Consider the following 25,309-nt stretch of genomic DNA (forward strand, 5'->3'; position numbering starts at 1 on the left):
CTCAGAAAATAGATTTATTGGTTGTTAACTCTACAGAAGGGCTGCACCATGTGGCCACAGCTCCAGATGAAATGTAGGAGGTGAGGGATTAAAAATAATGGTAAGCATCTTATCCCTGTTTTATGCTCTCAAAATACTTTCATCTTCTACATCTCCTTTGATTCTCACAACAACCTGTGAGAGGGTAATTGATGTTCCTACATTACCAACAAAGCTTGGAGAGCCTTACCCAGGAAGTCAGAGGCAGAGGAAATTCTAGAACTTTCCCCAGAGTACGTACCATATCTATAATACCTCCAATGCATGGAAGAGTTGCTCTGGGTTCTTAATTACTCAAATTCAAATATTTCAAATGCCCCAGCATGAGGGCTGAGTGTGACAGGAGCACTATTAAGTATTTATTGGGTGGATAGGTGGATGGATGGAATGGAATGAATGCCTAGATGGAGAGATGAATGAATGGATGCCTACATATTGACAATGGCTCCCAGTGTGGTTTTGTTTTCTAAATATTTGGCGTAGGCAGGGTCTTAAGGAACAAATCTTTCTATGTGACTGGTCCTTTTAGCACCATGACTGTGGGTACCTCTGACTGAGTCTCCATCACAGCCCTGCCTCTCTCTGGTTCCTCCCCCTCCACCCCAGGAACTCCTATTATAACCCAGGCTTGTTCCCAGCTGGCTACCAACTAATCCCTGCTTTGATATTAGCCAGTCCTGAGGGACCACTAATATGACCTTCCCCAAAAGCATTTGCATTTAAAAAAGAATCTCTGCAAAAAAGCAGCCTTTAAGACTCAGAAGAAGACTGCAGTGGGGGTGACAGGCAGGGATGCTTCCTTTCTCTTCATTACTGTGCTTCAGAAGGCTGCATCTGATGGCTGAAATCCCACACAAAGGTGGTGGTCCCCGCAGCCTGAACTCAGAGCACTGGAGCCCACACAGAGGGAGGGCCCAGGGGTATGGTTTGGGTGGAGGTGAACACAGGCCCCCATCAGGCCTGGCACAGGTTGGTCAGAGGATTCCTCCACCTGCTGTCTTCCTACCTGGCTAGATGGAGCAGGGACTCCTTGGTATTGTGACCAGAATGGGCGCTGCATTCATAGAAGATCAGATTATTTTCCTAGAATCACAAAACAGAGAGAATTGGGGGAGTAAGAGTTAACTGTGAGAGGTGTCTGCTTCTGTCTACCACCCTCATCTCCTCCTGCAGACCCTTCAACTCTTCATACCCCTTTTCACACCAATGTGGTTGGTTTCTGGCTCCCAGGCTCCCTGCCTGATGCAAGTTCTACGAGTTTCTCTGGGGTGAGCCATTACAATTGTAAAACAACAAAGCTGTGTGCTGCTTAGGACTTTAGACTTTCTTGAATCACTCTCAAGACTGGATGTGCTCATTTCATGTTCACACCAGCCCTGGGGCCCAGGCAGAGGCACAAAGGCCAGGGCAGGCACCATGCTTCTCACTTTCCAGGAAGGGAAACCGAGGCTGAGAGGCCCTGGCAGGTGGCTTGCCCAGGTCACACATTTAGTAAATGGCAGAGCTCCCAGTAGCATGCTTTGCCCAGGATGCTGGTGTTCCGTGGACCTTAGGCAGACATCATGAGGCACTCCAAGTCTGAGTTCTCCTCTATACCAGGAAATTAATATTCTGGCTGCTCAGGCTGTCAGCACTGGGCACAGGACAATTGTCCATCTCCTCATCAGTCTGTGCTGTATGCATGGGGGGCCCTTGGCCAAGGCTCACCAGACTCCAGTTCTCATTTGCACTAAGAGTGCTTGCTTCATTATAATGCTGATGGCATTGGGCTCTGGCTTTTAGATGCTCTTTCTTTGGACGCTCATACTTGTGGGGATCCAGATAGGTTGAGCGAGGAAGCTTCTGTGGTTGCAGTTGGCTTGCAGTCAGCTTTCCCATTCCCCTCCCCAGGCTCAGATCCATCCTCTGCCCGCTACACCCAGCTTCATCTCTCCCTGTCTCCCATCCAAGCACTAATTAGACCGCTTAGCTTCCAACACCAGGGAGATCGGTGTGTTTGGGATGGTGTGTCCACAGACTTATCTCTCCCTGTCCACACTTCTATCAGACCCTGACTCTGGGTCAGTCTATCAAAGAGTAGAGACTTTAAAAGTGGGGGTGGGAATGGGAGAAGAAGTGCATAGGACCTATTATTGGAAGGCATGATTTGCCTTCCAGCTCCAAGTGCCAATCCCACCACTGATGAGTTGTGTGATAATTTGAATGAATCACTCAACTCCTGTCTCACTGCTTTTTTTTTAACATATCAAAAAGAGAAAAGAAGAAAAGAAAATGGAATAATAATAACATAGGTCTGCAGGTTCTTAACCAAAATCTTTAGATCTAGCTATATTTTGGGAATCAGAATTTTTTGAATTTTGAAAGGTAATGCATGTATATACTATATATTATAAAATGCCCTCAGGAGATCTAGGACTGTACTCTATAATCAAATAAATTAGCATTTCTTCAGTGAGACATTTGAATATTCATTCATTCAAAGTGAGGTAAAGCCCCATGTCAGTTCTAGTCAGATTTTCCTGCCAGATGAAACATTAAGGAAACTTTGTATCTTCAGAGTGCTTTGGATTTCAGAATTGTAGACATGTAACCACATGGTGACCCTTCACCTAGTCACCTGCCAGCCTGGTCTCCATCCTTTCTTCTTGGGTCTTACTCCCTGCGCTCCTTTCCCAGGCTCTGAGCTCATGACTTCCTGTTCAGGCCAAGTGCACAAAGCACTGTCAAATCTCAGGGTTGGCCAGTATGCATGTGTATCCTCCCAGATACACAGCTCCATGAAAACCAAACGGAGGCCAAAGAGACGCCCAGCAACAAGCAAGCACTGCCTCATGGCCTGGTTTCCATTAGGCCCTGCTGGTCCCATTCTTGGGCCAGGGGGCGGATGCTGATTGCGGACTTTCCAATGCCTGCCCTGAATTAATCTTGAGGCTCCATCTTGACAGAAAGGAGGACTCATGAGCAAACTGCCCTGCAGATAGATAGAATTTTTCATCTTTGAGAGTAATCAAGAAGTGACACAGATGATGGGGTTCAAGCCTCAGGGGGGATTGAAATAAGTGACCTCACTATCGTTACATAATTCATGATTCTACATTCCAAGGATTGGGATTTAGGATATTTGCCCATGCCCAGTGGTCCTCAGCCAACTCCTTCTGATGATATGTGTCTTTCTATGGAAAATGCTCAATGCACAGAAGTCAGGCTATTCCCGTGATGCTGAGACATTCATCTTGCTTCCTTCTCAAGGGACTTCCAGAAGTTCCCACCAAGGCTCTTGGGTTCTTGGAGTCTGAGAGATGGTAATGCTGGTTCTTACCTTGGCAAGCTGCTCTCCGAGGCCTCGGGGGACTTCTCGCTCCTTCTCGTTGTCAAGTTTATTGCCCAGCAGAAGAATGGGAACATGGTCTCCCACAGCTTCCTACAGAACAGAGAACTCCTCAGCTGAGAGAAGCATCCATAGGAGAGCCCAGGTGGGCAGGCTTTCAGTGCTGATTGGAAAGAGCCAATGTGGTTTGAGAGTGCCCTGGTTTGAGAGCTGCCACAACTGTGACCAAGACCTGAGAGAAGGGCCATCTTGTCTGATAGCCTCAGTTCACCAGGCTTCTGCAAGAAGCCTGGACCTGCCTATTGGTCTCTTTGTGATGCCTGCTCTCCTTTCACCACTCTCCCTGGATCTGAACAGAGCCTGCGGGCTCCCAGGTGTGCTGAGGGGAGGCAGCAGGACAAGGGGAGTGTTGACAAGAATGGCCGGCAGGTTCTTTCCAGGGCTCATCTCGAGGGCATTCCTAAGTGACCAAACTTGGTCTAAGGAGCCAAAATGGATCAAGGCAATTAATCAACATGGTTTGGGTCTGCTTTTCAGGCCGCTTTGACTAGAAGTGGTATGTCCAGCCGGATGTGTTGATGCATGCCTGTAGTCCGAGTGCCTCAGGAGGCTGAAGCAGGAAGATTGCAAGTTCAAATCCAGCCTCAACAACTTAGTGAGGCACTAAGCAACTCGGTGAGACCCTGTCTCTAAATAAAATATAAAAAAGGGCTGGGAATGTGGCTCAGTGATTAAGTGCCCCTGTGTTCCATCCCTGGTGCCGAAAAATAAAAGTGGTTATGTCCAGAGACCTTATTGATACCTAAACTCCCTGAGGGTTGGATCCAAATCTGACTCACTGTATGGGGCCCACAGAGCTCCGAAAATGACTGCCATGTGCCTAACTGGAGGTGGGCACTACAGATCTATGTCACTGGGTGCTGTGGTTCTAAAGAAAGTTCTGCACCAGAAAGAACCATGTGGCTACAGCAGCTGATGCTGGCGATGGAACTCAGGGCTGGCACCGCACCACCAAGCCGCCCCTCAGTGGCACTTCTTGGGTTCATTCAAGGTGTTGATTCTATTTACTCCTGCACTGACTGTGGCACATCAGCCAGGGGCCTGCTTCCTGGGGTCTCTGCCCTTCCTTGAGAGGGGATACTGCATGAGAACAAAGGCCCCAGGACTTATAGCTATTCATCGAGGAAATATGGTAATGTTCACATTTAAGAAGGTTGTTATTTTTACTTTGTGAAATATTTAATTAGAGGCTTTTAATCATAATTTAGTAACGAATAGTTATTCATCGTAGCTAAATGTTTTACTAAACACAGGGGGCCACAGGATAACAGAAGCTTATAAGCAGTTACAGTTTTGCTAATACTTTAGCTACTTTACTGCTGCATTTCAAATAGATGTCTAAAGTCCATCTGAAAGGCATACTTATTTTAAGTTTAAATGCAATTACCTTTCAAATTAAAGCCTCAATGTTTCCTTAATCTGTACATTTGTTTTTATTGCAGTTCAGCAGTAGGAGAGAAAAAAATTATCATTTACTAAATGAGAACATTAGGCTCACAGAAACCAGAAGAACATTCGACAATGAAGTCACTGAGTTGTGGGGACTATTCAGTACATGGCTCCACAATTCTCTCACCTTTCTGTCTAGATTCTTACTTCCAATGAACTCTCTGCCTCTTAGTGTCTTACTAAATAGAACTCTCTAAAAATGGCATCCATTGGTAGGATGGTAATTAATGTGCACAATGATGACTCAAAGGCACTTCAAGATCTTACAGTGTCTTCTGATTCATCAAAAATAAATTAAGCTGGGCATGGTGGCACATGTCTGTAATCCCAGGGATCTGGGAGTCTGAGGCGGGAGGATCGCAAGAGGGAGGCCAGCCTCGGCAACTTAGCAAGGCCTAAGCAACTTAGTGTGACTCTGTTTCAGAACGGAAAATTTTAAAAAAGTATTGAGGATACAGCTTAGTGATCAAGCATCCCTGGATTCAATCCCCAGAATCTAAATAAATTAATTAATTTGATTATGTGCACTGTTGTTGATATGTCAAGTAGATTGTATCATCTTCCAATTATCTGAAAGTGAGTAACACACTCATGGCATATAGACTTGATGGCTCCCTATTAGCCAGAGTTTTAGTTAATGGGAATACTCCCCATTCTCCAACTGTACGTGAGACTGCATACTTATGTGAAGAGTTTTTTACTGAAAAGGAAGAAAAGAGGAGGAAACAGGGAACTGGGCCAAAAGGCTTGCTGTTTAGAGCACATGAGAAAGATATATTTGTAGATTTGTGTGTGAGGAATGACTAAGGCTTGTGGGGTTTCTTGACATGGAAACTCTCTAAAAAGATGAGCATCAGACTGAAAATCACAGGGTAGAATTCTAACCTGCATTTTTGTTATTACTTGGCACGCACGATGGCTGCAGTTTCCTCACTTGCAAAGGGGAGACTGAATGACCAAAAGGGACAATGTAGGGCACAAATCATAAGCCCAAATTCTGGGCCCTATGCATTATGAACAGCAGTGCTGTCTCTTGTGGGAAAAAAGGGGGCAGCCTCCTTCTTCTTTTTTAAAAAAGCAATTCCTAGATATAAAAATAAGAGTTTAGAAGGAACAGAAAAAGAAGCACAGCACCCAGCTGAAGCTGTGGTTTCTGTTCTCTGCATTGTTCCTCTTATGCAAGCGCTCTGGACAAGTCACTTCCTTCCCTCTGGTGGCTATGGCCTGCCACTGATAGAGGAGAAGTCAGTCCATCTCTAAAGAAATGGCGAAAATAAGTGAGAACACACATAAGGCCAGAGAGTGTGTTATCACAGGCAATCTGTCCTCATCACGTGGGCCCGAGGTTAGTCTCTGACCCAGAGGCATAGGGAAGGACTGGGTGTCTCATGACCCTCTTCAACTTTAAGTCCAAAGGTCTTGAACTATGTCTATACTTTAATACCTTTCTTTTTCCTAACTAGGTTTTCAACCTGTCCACCACTTGGTATAACGAGGTTCATAATTATCCATTAGATGACCCAACACCCCTTTTCCCCCCACTGTCATTGAGGGTAGAACCCAGAGCTTTATGCATACTACGCAAGCACTCCACCACTGACTTTGCCTTCAGCCCCACACTTCCCTTTCAAGGTCCAAAGTGTACCTCCTTCAAGCCTCTGGGGCTTTGGTGAACAAGTTTCAGGTCCACGTGAGCTCTGTTGTTGATACCATTATGGATGCTAGTAAAGATCTCAGGGGCATGACAGGCCAGAATGAGAAAGCTTAGCTTCTCAGCCAGAGACACACAACCTCCGCTCAGGAGACTGGGGCTCTGCCATTTGTGACTTGTCTGATGCTTCCTCTCCTCTGAGTCTAATCTCTATCTATAAAATAGAGTTCTAGAGGTGGCTTCTGTTCTAGGACTTTCTGACAGAGAAGCCTCTCTACACCTTCGATCATTTTAGCTGCCTTTCTCTGAATTTGAGTTTTTGGGAAGATAGATATGTTGAAATTCAAAAGATTACCCATCTCTGACTTTAAATAATAAGAGCTGTCAACGTGGAGCAGAGGATTGGCATTCAGCTCAGGATGTGCAGCTGCTGGATTTGGTGGTTGTAGGGTGTGTGTGTGTGTGTGTATGTGTGTGTGTGTGTGTGTGTGTGTGTGTTAATATCTGTTTGCTGGGAGGCATGAAAAAGCACTTAGCTAGGATGGTGCTGTTATTTCTCTGGAGCCAGAACAAAAAGATTTCTCAGCACATTAAAGTATGCTGTTATGCTAAGAAAAAAATGACTGCAAAATTATATCTTGGGGGTTTCCATATTTATCCACCCCCCTGGACTATGAGTCAAAACAAGATTTATTTGTGTAGTTCGTTTTAAACTGCCAGCACTTCAAGCTCAACTTGGAACGTGGGAAAAAAAATCAAACTGCTATTTTTGCTCCATGCTATACATTGTCACCAAGGACAAAGATCAAGAGAATGAGATTTAGCTTGCAGCCCAGGAAAGGAGAAGGAAGTGGGCCAGAGCCCCTGGAGCCGAAGAACTCAAGAAGGACTGAAAAAGAAATGAACACTTATTTCTCAGCAGCAGATTTCATCCATGGACCATGTGACCAGAGAGAAGCACAGTGCAGTGGCAGGGCCTAGATTCTAGTTCTGGCTGTGCTACTGACAAGCTGTGGGTGCCTTTGGACAAGTCGTTTCCTTTCTTTAGATTTTGATTTTTTTCTCACCTATATTTTAAAAAATGTATTGATCTCCAAGTTTTTTGTTTGTGTTAATCCCCAAGTTTTCTTCCAACTCAGAGATAAAGGTCTATCTGTGCTAGGAGCCACAAGCATATATACGATGTATGGCACCTTTGGTTGTAAAGTGACGCCAGCTAGCCACTGAGATGATTATGTTAAAATTTACATTCATATGCAAACTGGACTCCCGCTGTTCACCTTGGCCTGCTACCGGACTCAAGTTACGGGACTTTACGGGACTGCTGGAGAGTTCCCATTGGTTGGGGAAGGATAGTAGGAGGGAATTCCGGAGGAGGTGGGAGGAGACGGGGGGGTTCCGGTCGGCGCGCGGTTCCGGTCGGACACCCTCGTGGGAGGACCGGTTTTTGACTTGCTGGCGCTGAGAGTGTTAGCGGCTTTTTCAAAATAAAGTTTTGTTCCTGCTTGATTGGCTCGTGATTCTGTGCCCAGCCAAGACTGCGGCATTTGGTGGCCCGTACGGGGAACGCCTGAAGCTTAGAGGTGAGTAAATTGCTCGCCCCTGAGGGAAGGCGACAGGATGGATGACCTTCTCAGAAAACAATGTGTTCTTGTTTTGATTTATTTTGTTTTCATTTCGAGCTCCCTAGCCCTAGAATTTTCTCAGGCGAACTGGAAAAAATGGTTGGCTCAAGGTTTGAAGTTATTCAGCCCTGAGAAAGAGAAAATTGATACAACCATTGTCTGCTCCGTCTTTGTTTCATTCTGCTTCGGCTTTGTTTTATCCTACCTTATTGGGTTAGGTTATAGTAGATTAGAATCCAATAAAAAACAAACCGAAAAACTGTTAAGTAAATTGTTAGAGGTCCAGACTATGGTAGAAAAAACGCTAGGTCAAGCAAAAGAGAAGGTCTCTCAAGCTAGTCAGACAGAGGAGAATTTAAAGAAAGCAAGCTTAGAGGACAAGCAGCCATCAGGTGGAGAATTACAACAGGAGGTTGCTACCAACTCCGTTCTATCACCAGAGGGCGTAACTCAGCCAACAGCTCCATCTACCGCTGAGCGGCCCTCAACTCCCGTAGTTGATGGACGGAATTCTGAGGCAGGACCCCAAAGATTAGCATGCCCTGTACTTGAGCAGGCAGGAGGGCAACGAATTCACCGTGCTTTAGATTTCAAAACAATAAAGCAATTAAAGGAGGCTGTAACGACCTATGGGCCGCAAGCTCCCTTCACAATAAGCATGGTTGAATCTGTTACCAACTTGGACATGACACCAGCAGATTGGGCTAACATGTGTCGATCTGTGCTAAACGGAGGACAATATTTGTTATGGAAGGTTGCCAATGAGGAATTTTGCATGGAGACAGCTAGGCGAAATGCAGAAGCTGGGTACCCTCAAAGAAATATGGACATGCTTTTGGGGAAGGGACCTTATGAGGGTCAAAGACAACAAATTGAATATGACCCTGGTGTGTACGCACAAATTGCTGTAGATGCAGTTAGGGCATGGAAAACTTTACAGGGGCATGGAGACTTACAAGGTCAATTATCTAAGGTAATACAAGGAACTAATGAACCTTATGCTGAATTTGTAGATAGACTTATTCAGTCAGCCTCTAGGATATTTGGAAATACAGAACAGGTAATGCCATTTATAAAACAACTGGCTTATGACCAAGCAAATCGTTGCTGCAGAGAGGTCATTAGACCATGGAGACATGAGGATTTAAACACATATATTAAATTATGTAGAGACATTAATGAACAGGGGCAAGTCTTAGCAGCAGTACAACAGGCTTTAGATGCCAGGCCAAGAACATGCTATAATTGTAATCAAACAGGACATTTTAAAAGGAGTTGCCCCATAAGAGGAGGGTTTAACAAAGCTGGATATCAAAGGAATAGAATACCAGGTATTTGCCCACGATGCCGTAGAGGGAGACATTGGGCTAATGAATGCCGTTCTCAAACCACCATAGAGGGTATTCCGTTATCAAAAAACGGACAAGGACCAAGTGTTTACCCACGATATCGTGGAGAAAGGTATCAAGCTCCATTGCCAAAAAACGGACTAGAGGGCCCAATGCCCCGGGGCCCCAAACCACAAATATATGGGGCAATGGAGGAACCCAACAGCCCCATCAAGGTAGTGCCCAGGACGCATTATCCATTAAATCCCTCATCAGACAAACTAGAGGGAGCGCAGGGCTGGACATCTGCGCCTCTGCCAGAGCAGTACTAACCCCAGAGATGGGAATTCAAATCATTCCCACAGGAGTAAAAGGACCTCTTCCCCAGGGAACAGTAGGCTTATTATTGGGACGCAGTTCTTCTACACTAAAAGGACTTATGATAAGTCCTGGGGTAATTGATCCCGATTATGAAGGTGAAATAAAAATTATAGCTAGTTCTCCAAGAGGTATATCAGTAATTTCACCAGGAGATAGAATAGCACAGTTATTAATAATACCCAGCCTGCATGATAAATTTTCCAGTTGTAATGTAGAAAGAGGTTCCAAGGGATTAGGTTCCACAGGTGTAGATTGGGCTATGCTGTCTTTAAATTTAGATTCTCGCCCAATGCTAAAATTAAAAATTCAAGGACATGACTTTAATGGGCTGCTGGACACAGGAGCTGACCTCAGCATCATATCTCGTCAAGAATGGCCAAAACATTGGCCATTACAACAAGCCACTCAAACGCTTCGAGGCCTAGGAGTGGCAACAAATCCCCATAGAAGTGCTATGGTATTAGATTGGAGGGATCCTGAAGGATGTGAAGGAACTATACAGCCCTATGTATTGGATCATCTTCCTGTAAATTTATGGGGACGAGATGTCCTAGATCAATTAGGATTGACATTAACAAATAACATCAATCCTAACGCGCCCACTACTAGGGCTAAACAAGGCTTTAGGAAAGAAAAAAGATTAAGAGAACAAGAACAAGGTATGACAGCACCTATTCAAATAGATCAAGAAATAAATAGACATGAATTGGGTTTTCAGAAAGGGCCACTGAGACAATCAAAATTACTTGGAAATCAGAAAGACCAGTGTGGGTTCCTCAGTGGCCCTTGACTAAAGAAAAGATACAAGTAGCCCATGACTTGGTCAGACAACAGTTAGCGGAAGGACATATACAACCTTCCGTATCCCCCTATAATACTCCCATTTTTGTCATTAAAAAGAAATCTGGTAAATGGAGATTATTACAAGATTTAAGAGCCATTAATAATGAGATGGTTATTATGGGACCTGCTCAATCAGGGATTCCTCAATTGTCTGCTTTACCAAAAACCTGGCATGTTTTAGTTATAGATATTAAAGATTGTTTCTTTTCAATTCCAATTCATCCCGAGGATAGTCCACATTTTGCATTTACTATCCCTGCACTGAATCATGAAGGTCCTGATCAGAGATATGAATGGAAAGTACTCCCTCAAGGGATGGCTAACAGCCCAACTATGTGTCAAATTTATGTTAATAAAGCAATCCAGCCACTTAGAAACCAAAATCCTGAACTACAAATATTTCACTATATGGATGATGTGTTACTGGCACATAAAGATAAAAACACATTACTAGAATGTTATGCCACACTTACAAATTTATTGAAAAATTATAATCTAGAGATAGCAATAGATAAAGTACAATTAAATCTTCCAATTAATTATTTAGGAGTTCTATTATCCTCAACCATGGTCCGTCCACCAAAAATTCAAATACGAGTAGATCAACTCAAATCACTTAATGACTTTCAAAAGTTATTGGGAGACATAAATTGGATAAGGCCTTATCTAGGCATACCAACAGGAGAGTTAGGACCTTTATTTGATATTCTAAAAGGTCCATCAGATCCAAATTCACCCCGCATGTTAACGCCTGAAGCAAGAAAAGTATTAAAAATCATTGAAACATATATGGAAAATATGCATTTGGATAGAATTGATATAAGTTTGCCTTTATTATTTATTGTACTACCAACAAAAAATATTCCTACAGGAGTATTTTGGCAAGAAGGTCCATTATTGTGGATACATTTATCTTATTCCCCTAACACTATTCTTACTAGATATCCTGAGGCTGTAGGACAATTAATACTCAAAGGAATAAAAGCAGCTAAGGGAGTGTTTGGGATTTCTCCCAATAAAATTATTACTCCATATACTATGGATCAAATTGATGAGTTAGCTAATGAGTTAAATACTTGGGCAATAATCCTGTGTAAAACTAGTGTTTCATTTGATAATCACTTACCATCTAATCCTTTGTTGTCTTTTTGGTCTAAGCATCCTGTAGTTTTTCCAAAAATGACAAGAAAAACCCCTATCATAAATGCTCCAAATATATTCACTGATGGGTCAAACAATGGTACAGCAGCAGTAGTTACTCCTGATCAAACTTTTACATTTTTAGTACCCAAACAATCAGCTCAAAAGGTAGAGCTTAATGCAGTATTACAAGCTTTTATGATGTTTAAAGATTCTGTATTTAATTTATTTTCTGATAGTCAGTATGTAGTTAATGCTATTAATTCCCTTGAAGATGCTGGTAGGATTTCCCCTTCCTCTACTGTTTTCTCTTTGTTTTCCGCTATACAAAGTCTAATCTGGGACCGAAAAGATCCATTCTTCATAGGTCATATCAGGGCACATACAGGATTGCCTGGAGCCCTTAGTATGGGCAATGAACTAGCAGATAAATCTACACATGACATACATATTTTCTCCACAATAGAAGAAGCTATAAATTTTCATAAAAGGTTCCATGTCAATGCTAATACTTTACAAAAGCGTTTTAAAATAACTAAAGAACAGGCCAGACATATAATAAAACAATGTCAAAATTGTGTGACATTTTTACCACAAGTTAATCTTGGAGTCAATCCTAGAGGACTAATACCTAACCATATTTGGCAGATGGACGTCACACACTTGCCAGAATTTGGAAAATTAAAATATTTACATGTTACAGTTGATACCTCTTCCGGATTTTTGATGGGCTCCCTTCATGCCGGAGAAAAAACTAAAGATGTTATAGCTCATTGCTTACAAAATTTTGCCACTGTGGGCGTTCCAAAACAGTTAAAAACGGACAACGGTCCTGGTTATACTTCCTCCTCTTTTAAACAATTTTGCTCATCATTTGGTATTACTCACATAACAGGAATTCCATACAATCCACAAGGACAAGGCATAGTTGAAAGAGCTCATCAAACTATTAAAATGTACTTATTAAAACAAAAGGAGGGAATTGGAAAGGGGTATATATCCCCCAAAGATAAACTTAAAATAACCCTTTTTACTCTAAACTTTTTAAATTTAGATTCATCGGGACTTAGTGCTGCGGAAAGACATTTGTACCCCAAAAATGTACATAAGCCTAAGGTACTTTGGAAAGATATTCTAACAGGACAATGGAAAGGCCCGGATCCAGTGATAGTCTGGAATCGGGGCGCTGTCTGTGTTTTCCCACAGGATGAACAGCAACCGATTTGGATTCCAGAGAGATTAACTAAAACAATTTCTACAGAAAAAGAAGATGATTTGACTCAAATCCATAACAGCTGACATCCAGAGCTCCAGCTTGGCTATTCTTACATCTGCGACAGTGATTAACCAAGGTTTTTTTTTTCAGTATCTATTTTATTATTGCATTTTTCCACATCATAAAGTTCTATTTTATTTTTGAGCTCATACAAACCTAGGTTAATGTTTTTCTGATCAGTTTTATTTTTTGACTGTGTTTTATTTTTTATTTATTTATTTATTTATTTATTTATTTATTTATTTTTTTTGACTGTGGAGTTTTTAAACATTGCAATGGAGATTTCACCTAAGTATAGTTACAAGGCCTTTATTTACTATTGTCTTATGTGTTGTATGTTGTGTGCACACTTCTGTTTTGTGTTGTATGTCTGTATGTGTGTATGTCCATATTTCTTATATGAGGAGCGCTCATGAAAAAATGGATCCGAATTTTTTCTTTATTCACGTGATTTATATGGTTTAATTTAAATTAGGTGAACAGCTGTTTATGATTGTTGTTAAAGATGGTTAACAGATCTGTTTGTTTACTAATTTAAATTTGGTAAACGGCTGTTAAGGATTGTTTTTAAAGGAGTTTAACAGATCTGTTTGTTTACTTTCACCTTTTCTTTTTATTATATTTAATAATTCTGTTCAGGATAATGTCTCTTTACCATCATTGCCAGAATTTCCATCTCCATCCCAATTCCAGTGAAGACTGAGATAAAACCAAACTACAGCTTCTATGATAGCTATCACAGTAAACTGTATAAACTGATGCATCAATGAATATAACTCAACAAGTAATGCTATCAAGGACTTGATTTACTTTGGGAGGATATGGACATATTGATAGACTCCTCCAATTTGAACTGCTTGCAGAACTTGCCTGGACTATATATCAGTTGCATACATTGTGAAATATCATCTGGTGCACCGAATTGTGGTACTGCTGGCATATTTTTGCTGATGGTGTCACCAGTGATGCAATTTCCTTGCCAGCTCACCCCATGTTTATTGTGGTAATACTGGCATATCTTTGCTGATGGTGTCACCAGTGACGCAATTTTTCCAAAGGAGCCGTCAATTGGCTTGGTGTCGTGGCATTTCTGTATCCTCCTCCCTTCTACTAGTGATGGTCTAAATTTGGGGGCCAACAGAGGTGAGGCAAAGAACCTCACCCCCCCACTGGCACCAAGGCTAAATTTGGGGGCCAACAGAGGTGAGGCAAGAACCTCACCCCCCCACTGGTGCATAGGCCTATCCACAAGCATGGCTGAATGCTGGACCGGTAGTCAGCGACGGGTTGCTCTGATTACAGTGGATTCAACCTAAGACAGGAAGCTGACGCCTAAAGGTCAGTTCTCCCATGACGGGTAAGAACCATATGTTAAATTGGACAACCTACCAGGCACGGTCCCTAGCCACATTGCTTGTTGCTTAATTAAACAGAAGGGGGCAGATGCTAGGAGCCACAAGCATATATACGATGTATGGCACCTTTGGTTGTAAAGTGACGCCAGCTAGCCACTGAGATGATTATGTTAAAATTTACATTCATATGCAAACTGGACTCCCGCTGTTCACCTTGGCCTGCTACCGGACTCAAGTTACGGGACTTTACGGGACTGCTGGAGAGTTCCCATTGGTTGGGGAAGGATAGTAGGAGGGAATTCCGGAGGAGGTGGGAGGAGACGGGGGGGTTCCGGTCGGCGCGCGGTTCCGGTCGGACACCCTCGTGGGAGGACCGGTTTTTGACTTGCTGGCGCTGAGAGTGTTAGCGGCTTTTTCAAAATAAAGTTTTGTTCCTGCTTGATTGGCTCGTGATTCTGTGCCCAGCCAAGACTGCGGCATATCTGGTTTACCAATTCCAGTCATATTCTACTTCCTTGACTTACAGTCCTAACACTATAGTGTTACCGAAAGGTTGGTCCTTGTCTGGATGCCAATCCAATAATGAGGATACAGTTTTGAGAAAAAGGAAAAGAAGGTTTATTGCTTTGCAAGCAAAGGAGAAACACAGGGACTCCTGTCCCAGAGGCTGTGATTCTGCCCATCAGCAGGAACAGGAGGCTTTTAAAGAAGTGGTTCAAAGGCTACATTCCATGTGTTCTTTGTTGGAGTTGTAATTCACTCATTAATTTGGGAGACAGTCATTTCTAAGACCTTCTGGTGCCACCCACAAAGTCTGAATTACTTGTTCCTGTGGTGGGTGTGTGCTCAAGGACAGATAATTCTGTCTAGGATGGGGAAGAAAGGTAATCCTGTCTCTATTACCCCCCACACATATATGATTACATGACCTGTGTAACTCTACATCATGTACAACCAGAAGAATGAGAAGTTATACTCTATTTATATATGATGTGTCAAAATGCATTCTACTATCATATATAAATAATTAGAACAAATAAAAAATATATCAAAAAAAAGAAAGGTAATACTGTTTCCCCTGAGATTAGAGAGGGGGAGACATTAGGGAGGAGCAGGGAGAGAAGAAGAGAAAGAAATATGTGCATTTTAAAAACAAGTCACAGTATCAGAGCAGCAAGGGCTAATTCAAAGCATAAAGTGGACCACTGTTAAAATAGTGCTATCAGAATGACCAAAAAAAAAAAAAAAAGTGTGTGTGTGGGGGGATCTAAACAAGAAGTTTAACATCCTAGGACTATAGACATTGGAGATCAAAAATATGGATTTGAGAGGAAATATCAGCTCATACAGACCTATGCCCAAGTTGACTTTCTGTACCTGAAATAGGTCTCAAGGTCTTCAGAGGTCTAGTTTGTCCCAGGGTCTTAATATGGAGCACCTAGGGCCTAAGAAGTGTCTTCTCCAAATTGGAATGGTTAGACTAGCTTTACCAATGGAGATGAGAAGGGCTGGGGGTGGGTTGGGAATACAGAGCTGGCACGAGTGACTGTCTGCTTTGACTTCCTACAAGGTGCACTGGAGAATTGGCAGAGTGTTGCTGGGTCCAGCTTAGCCTCTTCTCAGAGGGTCTGAAGGCAAGGGGAAGCTGCCCAGGTGGAGTGAATACTGGGAGGGGTGTGGTGAACAGTCCTGAGAGCAGAAGCCTCCCACCTCATCCAGAAAGGAAGGTGTCGTGGTTCTCAGTATGATGTTGGGAGGTGGGACCTTTGAGAGGTGGGGACCAGTGGGAGGACATAAGGTCACTGAGGCTGTGTCCTTGGAAAAGATGAAGGTAGTTCTTGTGGGATCTTGCTTAGTTCTCCTGAGAAGGTTGTCATAAAGACAGTACGCCTGACCCCTCCTCTTCTTTTTGGCTTCCTGTTTGGTGATATAATTTATTCCTCCCACACTTGCTCCTGCCACGATGTGATCTGCCATGATGTGATGTGGCCAAGAGGGTCCTCACCAGAGCTAAGTCAGTGCAGGTGACATTCCCTTGATCCTTCTGCACTGTGAACTAAGTAAACTTCTTTATGAGTAGCTTTCCTCAGATATTTTGTCATAGTAATGAAAAATAGACTAACACTGTAGGTATTTTCTTGCATGAGGATTTTGATTCCCTTTAGCAGAAAGGATTAAGGGTCCTCTCATTCATACATACTCCCACTCTATCCTGGCCTCCTTAAAAGAGTCCAGTGCCATCTACTGTAGAATCTGGGGTCAGTGGGAACATTTCAGATCATTGATCTACTCTCCACTGAATGACTGACCAGAGTTTCATGGCCAGGAAGTGGCTGAGCTGGGATGGTAAGAACTTCCTTTCCCATTGCCTCCCCCGAAGCATCTGTTCCTACCCCACACAAACTCTTGCTGCCCATCTATGGCATGTATGGAAATTTAAGGCCTCTTTTCTGGTATTGCTTTTCAGGTTGAGGGAGGAAGGGGCACTGCGAACAGCTGGCCACCATTCAGTTAATAATAAGGCTTGAGAACCATGAAGACTGTTATTAACGCTCCCCCTCCATCCTCCTTCCCCAGGCGAGGGAGTTAGTAAAGTGCTTGGAGCTCTTTGGAAAAATAAGGTGCTCCACAAATATAAAGTACTTATTATTTTCAGTTCTCCTTAGATCAAATTAGGTGTCAAGTTTTAATCTATCACCTGACATCTCTGATTGCTGGTTGCCAAGGCAGAATGACTTAACTTTTCAAGAATCAGGAGAATAATTGCATTATGATGCCTCAGTTTCACACCTTCAACACACACTCTGCCACTTGACACAGCCTCCTGTGCTTGCTGCTGAAACCCTGTGCCACTGAACTGAATGCATTTCCTGGTCTATCATATGGAAATCTCTGGAATGCCAAGTGAATGCTGGGCACGCAGTTTACGTTCAGCAAATTCTTGGTGAGGGGTCACAAATGTCTTTGAAAAGGATTCAGAGCATTGTTACTCAAAGAGTCGTCCATGGACTTGCAGCATTGTCCTTCGTGGAATTTTTATAGGAATATAAGATCTCAGCCCCCAGTCTAGTTTTACTGACATAGCCTGCAATTTAGCAAGAGCCCCAGGTATAGGGGAGTTTGAAAAGCACTTGTTTGGGCTGGGATGACTGAGAATCAGAACCACCAGGGGAACTGTATGTATGTATATACACATACATATATAAATTTTCAGGCCCTGGATCATCTGTTTGGAAAAGAAGTTCTTAGGATCAGCATTGTTTAAAAGTCTAAAGGTGATCCTGATGTTTATCTGGAGTTCGAATCATGGTTTAGAGTTTAATTATACTTCCTGCTAAAAAGTTTTTAAATGAAAAACTCTGACTACAAATTAAGCACAGTTAGATAATCCTGAGTTATCCAAGTATGGATTTATCACCTCATCCTGGCATTGAAGCCCAGGGTTGCTCCAAGGCTTCTGTGGGACATCTTACCAGGCGTGTGCTGATGGCGCTGTCAGCCCCTTCCCACCAAGGAATCACTAAACACCCTGTGCTCAGTACACAGTTGTCTGGACAATGATGGAGCCCCAAGCTGCAAAGATGGCCTTCCGAGATTTCTTCACCTCTACCTCCACCACTGAATTCAACCTGCTGTTCCTTCTCTCCCTAGATCCCAGTTCTCAAGATCCCTGGAAACTATACCCTTAATGATGGCAGAGATCACAGTTCCATAAATGTGTGTCCATCCACTCTTATTAATCCTGGACTGTCTCTGAGCATTCTAGTATAGATCACAGATATTAGGGCAGAATTAAATGCCTCTGGAAAAAGAACAGATGGCTTTCTCTCATTCTGGAATGAGACAGGTATACCAGATTGAACTAAATTGGTGATTTTCAAAGGGAAACACTTTTGTCTGATAAAACTATACCTAGACTTCCAGTAAGTATACAAAGCTAAAAGAAACTGAGCAGAGCTGACTGAGAAAGGGAGATGAGGGGACCAGAACTGTGACCACTGACATTCCAGGGAATATCAGTCTGACTCCAGGGCTCTGAGAACACAAGTCTGAAGACTGCTGGGTTAGATAGCTCCTGATGGTTCTCCTGGTGCCGCCCACAACAATGAAGAGAAAGAGGAGGAGAAAAAGGAATCGATTGTCTATAGGCCATTATTAGCTTGGAGTATAGATGATCCACTATATTTCAGAACTTACATTTTCTCATTTGTGTTTATGTTTTTTTGTGGGGTGGGGGGGGAGTACCAGGGATTGAACCCAGGGGCGCTTTACAACTGAGCCACATCCCCAGCCCTTTTTAAAATATTTTATTTAGAGACAGGTCTTGCTGAGTTGCCTAGGCCCTCACAAAGTTGCTGAGGCTGGCTCTGAACTCTCAATCCTCCTGCTTCAGCCTCCTGAGCTGCTAGGATTATAGGTGTGTGCCACCATGCCCGGCTCCTCATTTATGTTTTATGCACAGTCATTGTTTGAGAACTGGTTTGCATTAAGAAAATTTCTGAGAAACCCTTGAATCTGGCTTCCATTCTGTTCCTTTTTTTTCTTGGTAATGGGAAGGGTGCAGATTAATAGCAGAAGAGAGTGGCTCAGCCCTTCAAAATCACACAAAAAAACAGAGAGAAATAATAGATCTCAGTGCAAAAAGAATGAAGAAATCAGTAAGTCCATTGTCGCACCTTTACGACAAAAGAGCATCTATCCATTCATTCTTCCCCCAATTACTTGGGGCCCCACACCAAGCACCCGGTTACAATCATGCAGCTCCAGTTTTCAGGAGGCACAGGGTCTGGCAGGGGATTCAGATGGGGAGCATGCGTTTTACCACAGTGACAAGTATGTGACAGGGCTACTCAGGCCTCATGAGCTTGGAGCAGGAGGCTGAACACACCCTCATGAGGGCAGGAGCTCTGCCTCTTTTATTTACTGCTTTAATTCTTGGTCCATAGAGAAGGACTTGGTGGTGTTTTGACAAATGCACGAACAAATGATGGATCCTGTTACTGGAGTGATTAGTACATGCTACCTGAGTAATTTGTGAAAGTGATAAGTGGTGTATCCACACCACCCTTGGCCTTGAGAACATTCCTGGAAGAATTATAGGAAGAACCTGCCATTGAACAGGAAGTGCTTTACACTTACAAGGCAATATATAGCCACTATGAATCAAGAAGGTAGATCTTGCAGGTAATCCAGAATGCAAGGAACACAGTGGCTTCAGAGCCCTAGCAGGTCTCTGGCTGTGGGGGAAGCTTGGAACCCTTATGCCATTGATCATGCTCCTCTGTGGGAAGGGTGGTGACAGAGGCCCCTGAACACTGAATGGAATGGCTCTTGGACGGGGTGTAGCTGGACCCCATAGAGCCATAAAGACTCAGGGGGTGGGAGAGAGATGGTGAAAGAGGGAAGAAAGACTCTAGAATGAATCAGACATAACTTTCCTACATTCATATATGAACACACCACCAGTGAATCCACATCATATACAAGCACAAGAATGGAAGTTATACTTCATGTATGGATGATATGTCAAAACACATTATACTGTCATGTGTAACTAAAAAGAACCAATAAAAAAATAAATTTCATTAAAAAAAGAATAAGGGAAGAATTCATCTGTGACTCAACTGAAACACTGATTCCTCAGGGGAACCTTCTTCTGTGCCCCTCCACCAGAAAAATCCCCCTTACTCTAGCGCCCAGCAATTGTAAGGACGCGATCACTGGTTGTCTCACTCTGTGTCTGTGTTGCGGTAACTGAACACCACAGACTGAGGCATTTGTAAAGAATAAAGCTTATCTAGCTTATGGCTCTGAAGGCTGGGAAACTCAACATCAGGTAATCCAGAATGCAAGGAACACAGTTCCTATGTCTGGGAGGTCACTGATAGGTCCCAAGGCCCCACAAGGGACACATGGTGAGACAGGCACCCTTGCTCAGGTTTCTTCTCTACTTCTTATAAAGCCACAGTCCCAATGGATTAGGGCAGCAACCTTAGGACCTCTTGTAACCCAACAGTCCCACTTCTAAAACCACAGGTGGGTTAAGTAAGTCCCTGTACTCGGTACACAGTTGTCTGGACTCACAATAGGGGTAAATTTCACCATGAGTTTTGGTGGGAACAGTCAAACTGGAGCACTGGTATAATCAGTATTTCTCGTGTCCCTCTCTCCCTGAGAGTGGGAACTGTGTCTGCCTTGTTGGCTTCTGACTCACTAGTGTGGCCCTGGGAACCTGGATGACCAGGTGAGGAATTGCCTGACACGGTTTGTTCCTGGGCAGGTGAATTCCGAATCGGGATGTGAAAGCACAGAGGGCCAGGAGGGAGTGGGCAGGGAAGAAAGAAGAAGTAATGGCAAGTAGGAGGGTCCCTAGGAGGTGGCCATCGTTACCTCCACGCTGCTCAGCCACTGCCGGACCGACAGGAACGACTGCTTGACCGTGAGATCGTACATGATGATGACGCCGTCCACCTTCCGGAAGAACTGCTGGGTGATGCAGCGATACCTGCCACAGGAGGCCAGGGGTCAGGGTGCACAGCCTTCCCTGCAGCCCAGGCCTCCAGAGGCAGCTCCTCACCTCTCTTGCCCTGCTGTGTCCCACAGCTGCAGGGCCACCTGGGAGTCGTCCACATTCACTGTCTTCACGCGATAATCAATGCCTGTGGGTGGAACAGGCCAGTCAGGGCTGCCCTGCGTCAGAGGCATCCTCACTTCCACCTCAGGAAATGATGCCAGGGTGATATCATGTCAGGTCCGGGCTGATGACCTGCCCCTGCAGTTTCTGGGAAGCAGTGTGGGAAAATGCCTAGAGCACAGGACTGACTGGGTGGTGAGGGGACTGAGTTCTGGTCCTGTCTCTGCTCTTTCTGCTGTGGAACCTTGGTCCAGTCACTTTACCTCTTCCAACTACAAGCTCCTCATTGTAATGTAATCTTCAAGGTCTTTAGGGGATGCAGACCATAATTATAAAATTAACACGTCAATGCACAGGCAATTGTTAGTATTCATGAATTTACTTCTTCATTGGGAAAATGACAGAGGAGGAAAGAAGGTCCCCCAACTTATTCTCTCTCTCCTTCCCTCCTTTCCTCCCCTTCTTTCCTCCTTTCTTTCTTCCATCCTCCCTTCTCTTCTCTCTTTCTTCTTTTAGATAAAATCCTTTCAAAGTTTCCCTAATAAAATTCAAACACCCTGAGAGTTTGGATCATACTTTAAGATTTCCATCAGTGGGTTCAAAGATGTGTGGGGAAGAGGAGGAAGAAGGAAGGGAGGAAGCAGGAGGAGTGAAGGGCTACATTTGCCCTTGAGGTAGTTTAGAATGCTAATCCATCATTGGCCATTGACAATCTTCTCTCCAGGGGTGTGATGCCCCCTGGGGTCCTCTACCTCAGAGAGTGACATGCATTTTGTATCTGACATCAGCCCTTGGATATAAGGACCTCAATAAGGCTCTTTAATATTAGGCAGTCCTCTCTCTTAACCACACCTAAGAATGTTCACAAATGCCACCATGTTTTCATGGAGAAAAGCCCAAGGTGGGGATGCTCCAGGGATTTCTCTGGAAGGAGGTGGAGTGGGATAGAAATCAGACTGATGCCAAGATAGGACAAAGGGCATTCTGTCAGGAAATGCTTCAAGGAGAAATACCTTGGGCTCTGGAGTGTGATTTAAAGCAGGCAGGTCGAGAACCAGCTTGGAGTCCTGGGTACTAGCGAGCTTTCGTTTCTAATATTCGGCCTGATTGTGGACTTCAGTTTTCTCTGGTACAACAGGACAGGATATGAACAGACTACCTATAGGGTTTGTTCCAGCTCCAGCATTCTACAAACCCATCATTTAATATCTCTAAGACATTCACAGGCCAAGGCAGCTGCTCTTGAAGGAATAGGCTGGCTCCTAAGGTGGGGTAGGTAGGATAACTTGAGTCACGTGCTGTATTTTAGAACTCACTTACACACAAACCAAGAGTCCAGTACACCATATTCTTAGAAGGGTGTGGGAGACCAGGAAATCAACAAGACCCTCTGAGGATGGAGTGTGAAAGAAGAGTCTGGTCCTTGTTACTGGGTGGAGCTGTGGCTGCTGCCCTTGACAGGTGACTGTCCAGAGCCCCGTTCTAGAGTTGGACTGCTTTGGCCTTAGGGGATGTGTGACTACTACATCTCCCTAAAGGAACACTTCAAGTGGCTGGTGTGACATCTGCTCACAGACACTGGCACAGGGAAAGGGATGTTGTATGGCAGGGAAACCAACATGAGCAGCAGCCCCGTGTGTTTTGAGCAGGGTGATGAAGGGCATTCCTGATTTGGAAACTTTGATTTTTTTCCCACTTCCTAAATTGTATGTGTTTCCATAATTGGTCTCTTGGGAAGTGCAAATTAGTCTGATTTTCTCTTTTTCAGGGCCTTCCATCTCAGGGCCATAGGTTGAAAATGTAAATGGAACCTGATCTTGTTGACACGAGAGATAGAGTGCTGGGAGGGGTGGAAGCAGGCCTTTAAGGGTCTGAGGCTGTCCATGCCCCTGCCTCCCATCTGTGCTGGAGCCATGACTTGGGCCCACTGCCTGGAGTGATCTCCAGAGGAGGCGCATCCTCCCCACGGTCATTGATTCCTGCCTCACCACCTGGAAATAATCACTCAGCTTACAGATGACAGAAAACTGAAGCCCAAAGAGGGATCATGTCCTCTAAGGTTACATAGTTGGTCAGTGGCAGAGCTGGAGGAGGACACAGGACTTGTGATGTCTCACTGAACCTCCACAGCCTCTCCTGCTTGCACCAACCTCTCCTTGCTCCCAAGGCAGAGAAGGGTCCCTATCACCCACAGAGCACCAGTGCATACAACTCGATGTTATTGGGGGCCCTGTGGAATGGGATAGATTGTGTGTTGGGGGAATTAGGGATTAGTATTAACCAACTGAAAGAAGTGTGTTCAAGCCTCTTAACCTCTCAGGGCCTCAGTCTCCTGATCTGACTATTGTGCTAATAACAATACCTGTCCTAAGGGTGTTAGGAAGATAGACTGAGATGATGAACATAACAGTCCTTGGTCAATACTCAAATCATCTAAATACATTAAGTACAGTTGGTTTCTCCATCGAGTTAAATAGTACATGGTAGCCCTTCAATGTATTTATCTTTTGTTGAGTGATTCGACTTGGTGGAAGCTAAAAGGTCAATATGCCCTTGGGTCTTGCCACGTATTCCAATGTAATGTGCAACTTAGGGTGAAGCAATTAATAGCCTCTATTTAAGTAAAATATTATCCAAGAGTGGGAATACATCCAGCCATGATCATCCATTAATGCTAAGCCTAATGAGCTTCCACAATTAATTCCAGCTGTCACCCAGCAGGACTGGGATGTAGGACAGGTAAAATTCAATTGGTAAGCAGAACACTGTGACACATCTGTGTACACACACACACACACACACACTTGTGTGCACTTGAAGGGGCAAGGCAAGGAAGTACCAGTCCCTTCTCAAAGGCAGAGGGGTGTGGTGGCCAGGCGTGAGTCCCTGGAGAAGCCCTGGTCAGTCCTGGGGGAGCATGAAGATTCTGGGTCCTGCTGACAAGGGGGAAGGAGCTGCGCAAGGTGGTTGGGAGCTCACACAATAAAAGGGCCCCAAATCCATCTTTGCCCACCTTCATCCCAGAAACCCAGGGCTAGTTTATGGAGCATTCAGGGCTTCCGTCACACGCAAATGAGCTCAGTGGCCAGCAATGACCCAGCCCCTCTAGGCCACCATCGAACACAGCAGACACTAGGGTCCCTACCAGCCAGTCCCATGGCCCCTCCTGTGGGCTCCTAATCCCTCTCTGGGACAGAACTCACCGACAGTGGCCGCCATGCCTGGGGAGAACCGTTCTTCACAGAACCGCCTGAGGAAGGATGTCTTCCCCACCGCTGAGTTGCCCACAAACACAATCTTGAAGAGCCGGTCTGGGGTCGAGGGAGAGCTTTCCTCCTGCTGAGGGCAGACAGTCTGGTCACCTCCTGGGCACCTTCCTAGCCCCTGCTGCGGCCAGGACTCGCCCTTCACCTGTCTCTGCTGGGCTCCACAGAAGAGAGCGCCAGGGCCGCCACTTCAGACCCAGAATGCAGTTAGGGCCCGGGTGTGGCATGGAAGCTCCTTCTAGCATCAGTAGAGGGAAGAGAAATAGCCACCAACCAACGGAAGCCCACCTGCTGTGACCCAGGAGGAGGCAGGCCCTGGCTGAGGTGCCCAGGAGGAGGCAGGCATGGAAGCCAACTATTAAAGCACAATGCTCCAAGAGTTCTGAGAGCATAGCGGAGGAGCCAAGCGTTCAGAGAGCAGGGCCTGAGGAGGAGCCAGGAAGCCTCTGTGTGGGGAAGAACACACTGGGGCGTTGGCAGGGGAACGAGAGATGGAGAGAAGAGGCCTATTCTTCAGTCAGGGTACAGAGATATCCGCATTTGCCCTGTCCTTGAAAGTCTGGATGGAAAGAGGACACTCTTGCCTCCCTGCATCTGGCTCTTGTGTCTTCTGTGTGACATCTTCCTCCAGTAATGATGGCCTCCACTCAGTAAGTTGGGAAGTCCCATGATGTTCCCAGAGGCAGCCAGTAACAGTGCTGCTTCTCCCTGATCCACAGAGGGACAGAGCTGGGAACCAACCTGCCTATCAATCTGAGACATTAAAAGACAGAAATGGGACAGATTTGCTCTTGGACACCAAGTGCGTTAGGAGGTGGTATAAAGAGTGGGTGGCTTTCCTGCACGGGTTCCCTTCTGCTGAGGGGTCGGTTCTTCCTTCCAAAGCACAGCTTGCTCTCCTGAGCCTTGCCTGCAGCCCAGCTCAGCCCTGCCT

The 25,309-nt window shown here is 44.6% G+C and overlaps 1 protein-coding gene across 1 annotated transcript in view; it reads right to left on the reverse strand.

Moving 5' to 3' along the window:
• The window catches only part of CRACR2A (calcium release activated channel regulator 2A), a 215,298-nt gene that overhangs the window by 6,629 nt on the left and 183,360 nt on the right, over nt 1-25,309 (reverse strand). The window contains exons 13-17 of the mRNA XM_081310360.1: nt 24,313-24,445; nt 21,053-21,134; nt 20,866-20,980; nt 3,359-3,460; nt 1,046-1,122 (exon numbers count right to left, since the gene is read on the reverse strand). Coding sequence (XP_081166486.1) covers nt 1,046-1,122; nt 3,359-3,460; nt 20,866-20,980; nt 21,053-21,134; nt 24,313-24,445 — 509 coding nt within the window. The remainder of the gene's footprint in view (nt 1-1,045; nt 1,123-3,358; nt 3,461-20,865; nt 20,981-21,052; nt 21,135-24,312; nt 24,446-25,309) is intronic.

Source organism: Spermophilus citellus (genome assembly GCF_964194105.1).
Source record: "Spermophilus citellus genome assembly, chromosome: 10".
NCBI classification, from domain to species: Eukaryota; Metazoa; Chordata; class Mammalia; order Rodentia; family Sciuridae; genus Spermophilus; species Spermophilus citellus.